Consider the following 4,155-nt stretch of genomic DNA (forward strand, 5'->3'; position numbering starts at 1 on the left):
TCTGCCAGCACCAACCAGACATCTGTGTACCTCTGTGCCAGCAGTATATCCACAGCGCTGCACAACCACATCCTCTCTGCACAAAAAGGGCAGGTGCCAGAGGGAAGTGACCCTAACTCAGGGCTGAGTTACACTGACTACTTTGAACAAAGGTGGCCACTCGGTGGAACCAAGCCCATGGACGTACAATTTGGCCTGCAAAGCACAGGATATTTTTTATGCCCCATGCACCATGGTTTCTGAATTAGGAGCCATTCCGAAGTTAGTCTGCCCAGACTTGTGTATTATCCCCAGCCTAAATTCATGAGACTCTACCGCAGTCAGGAGGAAACATCCTCACATATATTTACATGGAAGAAGTTCTGTTCTATCATTTTTTTTAACAATTTTTCTCTTCCTGTCTTATTCTTGTCCCTCTTACTGTCATTTGCCACTTTGCTCCATGACTTTGCTCTTAACCAATGTTTCACTAGGGGGCATCACACAAGCTAAACTCCTTCTTCAGATAAATTTTATTCTCCCTATATTGATTTAAGAGAAAGCGTGTGGAATTTGAATTCTATTCATTCAATCTAAAATTAGAACAACTCTAATAAAAAGCAATCTTTCTCCATGTTCTCTAAGTGGTCACTAATGTTTTACTAGAAACAGGTAAGGAATAAATTATGATGCAGAGGTTATAAAAATTAGGTTACTTCTGTACACATGATCATCTGGAAAAGTATCTGTGTATTTTAAAAATATATTTAATTGATTTCAGAGAGGAAGGGAGAGGTAAAAACATCAATGATGAGAGAGTCATCCATCTGCTACCTCCTGCACAACCCTCAAAGGGAATTGAGCCAAACCATGACCTTCTGGTTTATAGGTCGACACTCAACCACTGAGCCACGCCAGCCAGGCATATCTGTGCATTTTAAAGAATGAGACATCTATCCTGTCTGTAAATAGTAATTTAGTCCTTTGGGGATACAAGAGAAATACTTTGCTTGGAGCGATGGATACATGATGCAGTGTGCAGATGTTGTTTTGTTGAGTTATACACTTAAAACCTGTACGGTTTTGCAAACTAATGTCACCCCAAGAAATTCAGTGAAAAAATAAACATAGCAAAAGAATGTAACTTCAAAAAAGAGTATTAGAAAGCTTGGTAGGTTTCACAGGTGTGTGCATTCCTCAAAACTTATTTAATGGTACTTAAGAGTTGTGTCTTTTACTGTATGCAAATTTACCTTAAAAAGAATCATAAATAAATATTGAACACTAGTTAATTATATGCATGCTTAAGTGTTTAAAAGTGAAGTATGCCTTTAATTAACTTTTAAATGTATCCAAAATGTACATGGGTAGATGGATAGTTTTATGATAAAGCAAAAAGTAGCTTTATCAAGGTGGTAGAATCTAAGTGGTGGGCACATGAATGCTCAATATAAAACTTTCAACTTCTATAGAGGTTTTAAAATTCTCATAATAAAATGGGAAATAATAATGAGGCAAATATGTATGTTCTGATATAAACTAAACTTTTAAATGTATTGCTAAGAATACATTGTTAATAAAATAAGCAGCAAGGTATAGGAAGACCAATCAGATACTTGTAAACTTGAATAAGTCAAGAATATGTCTAGTAACAGATACAACAAGCTTATTGACCAGTTGCTTCTGGGGAAGGTACCTTAGTTTTTGCTCAGTTTTGTGTTTTTTGAAATTTTAGCCATGTGCATGTATTAATTAAATAAATAAATACATTAAAATTATATGATAACGGTAACCATGACACATCTGAAAGTAAAGTCTAAAGAGAAAAGTGCTGTTTGAAGATAATGAAAAGAGAAAAGAATGTCTTTGCTATTGTTTTATAAAAGAAAGAATGCCACTGAGAGGAAAAGATTTGGAATTCTTTAAAGACTGAGAGTCACTTGGTAATATTTAGGATTTAGGATGAACTAGAAAAAGATCTTGGGTTAGTTTGGTAGAAATTTTGACATATTTGTCTAAATTTTAAAAATGTATCCCTAGATGTCGTGAAAAAAACGGAGTATTCTATACCTTTCATCAACATACTACTTAGCAGGGTTTATCTTACATCACTCATTGCCTCTGGCACCGCCCATAGATGTACAGGCTGCAAACACACACACACACACACACACACACACACACACACACACACACACGCCATAGCAGAAAGGCTTACTGAAATATTATTATCTCTAACCTGCTGCATTTCCTTGATCATAAAGTAAATTGTTTTTCCAGTTTTATATTTCCAAAATATGAGTAAATCCTGTAATCTATATTCATCTCTAATGTAATATTAACACCACCCAAAAATAGCCATTATGTTTTTAAGAGTGCATCTTATTCAGTCGTTCTCAACCTTCCTAATGCTGCGACCCTTTAATACAGTTCCTCATGTTGCGGTGACACCCAACCATAAAATTATTTTCGTTGCTACTTCATAATTGTAATATTGCTACTGTTTGAATCATATGTAAATATCTGATATGCAGGAATTATTTAGGCGACCCCTGTGAAAGAATCGTTCGACCCCCAAAGGGGTCGCGACCCACAGTTTGAGAACTGCTATATAATTAGATGGACTTTCTGAATCAAAGATATAAGGTAGGTTAGTTTTACAAGAATTTGTTTCTAAAGGTCTTTGTTTCCTTTACAGTGTTTGGCCTGTCATTCTCATTCACTCACCAGATTTTATTAAGTTCAGACAACTGCAAAGTGAGACCATCCTTGACAGTATTGATATTCACATTGGGTTTTGAGGTCACATAGACATGGACTTGAGTGTTGCCTGTGTCACTTACTCTTGGATTATGTGAACTTGGGTAGGTTATTTAAGATCTTTATGTTTTCCTCACCTGTAAAAATGGGATGATATTGCCTAAGTAGCCTAATTTATAGGCTGAAATCATACATGTAAAGCATGGAGTAAGTGCAGAAAAATACTAGCTCAACTTTTATGAAAAATAAAGTATTTTATTTGGAGGGAGGAAAACAGGAGTAGAGGCCAGTTTACTAGAGTATGGGTTGAGGGAGGAATAATGCGGATGGTTTGGGACAATGAAGACTCAACAGACAGTTGAAATTCTGAGTTATAAGATTCCCTCATATTCTCAAGTTTTACTTTAGTTATTTGAAGTCAGTGCTGCATCCCATTTTTGCTTATACCCAAAGGGTAGCACATACATGGCACTGAATAATGATGGATGGAGAGGTGGTGGACATATAGTGGGTGATGGCAGTTACATACTGGGATACCTTGTGAGTGAAGAGTTACACAGTTCCACTAGGGGCAGACTAATTTTCTCCACATTTTGCAGAAAGTCAACTCCCTATTTACAGGAAAGGAACTACACAGTGGTGAGGAAAGATGACCTTGGGTTTGACTTCTCAGTGTCTTTTCTCATGGAAGAGGAGAGGATATCACCTAAAGATGCTGACTTTCCTACTACTTCTCCTAGGACAAGGTACGAGCCTTATTGGGTGGGGAAGTCTGGGATTAATATTAATGTTGAATAGAGGAGTAGAGGGTCTGGGGCCACCAGTCAGAGAATGGGGTGGGGGAGGAGGAGAGGGAAGATGTTGGATTATAGGATATGACAGAATAACAGTTGGCAGAACAAAATGGAGGCAGTGCCACAGGGTTCTTTGGGAGCCAAGGTGACATTGGAGCAAATAGTAAAAAGAGCTTCCTTCCTGGGGACAAGCTGGTCAGTGCTCATGGCTTTCTCTATCTTCCTGCAACCAGGCTCTGTGTTTGGTGCTCTCCTCTCTCAAAAGCCACTCAGGGACATCTGTCAACGTGGAACCTCGGTGACAATCCAGTGTCAGGTTGATAGCCAAGTTGCCCTAATGTTCTGGTACCGACAGCTTCCTGGACAGAGCTTGACACTGATTGCAACGGCAAATCAGGGCTCTGAGGCCACTTATGAAAGTGGATTTACCAAGGACAAGTTTCCCATCCACCGCCCAAACCTAACGTTCTCCATTCTGACTGTGAACAGTGTGAACCCCGAAGACAGCAGCTTTTACTTCTGCAGCGCTGGAGACACAGTGCCGTGTACAGGTCAGAGATCTGAGCAAGAACTTCAGCTTCCTCCAGCCCATCTCCCTCCTCCCCAGTTCTCATCCAGATGA

The 4,155-nt window shown here is 38.7% G+C and overlaps 1 protein-coding gene across 1 annotated transcript; it reads left to right on the forward strand.

Annotated features, from left to right (window-relative positions):
• The first annotated feature begins 3,451 nt into the window (after positions 1–3,451).
• Positions 3,452–4,155, forward strand: LOC102251976 (T-cell receptor beta chain V region YT35). The gene is made up of 2 exons (XM_014535866.1): positions 3,452–3,485; positions 3,767–4,155. The coding sequence occupies exons 1-2, from the start codon at positions 3,452–3,454 to the stop codon at positions 4,153–4,155; spliced, it is 423 nt and encodes a 140-aa protein (XP_014391352.1).

Source organism: Myotis brandtii, unplaced genomic scaffold (assembly GCF_000412655.1).
Source record: "Myotis brandtii unplaced genomic scaffold, ASM41265v1 scaffold1532, whole genome shotgun sequence".
Taxonomy (NCBI): Eukaryota; Metazoa; Chordata; class Mammalia; order Chiroptera; family Vespertilionidae; genus Myotis; species Myotis brandtii.

Excerpts from the sequence above, each read along its gene's own strand:
- LOC102251976 (XM_014535866.1), top strand. The coding sequence starts at position 3,452 with ATGCTGACTTTCCTACTACTTCTCCTAGGACAAG. Across the intron at positions 3,486-3,766 it reads ACTACTTCTCCTAGGACAAG|GCTCTGTGTTTGGTGCTCTC; the intron begins GTACGAGCCTTA and ends TCCTGCAACCAG.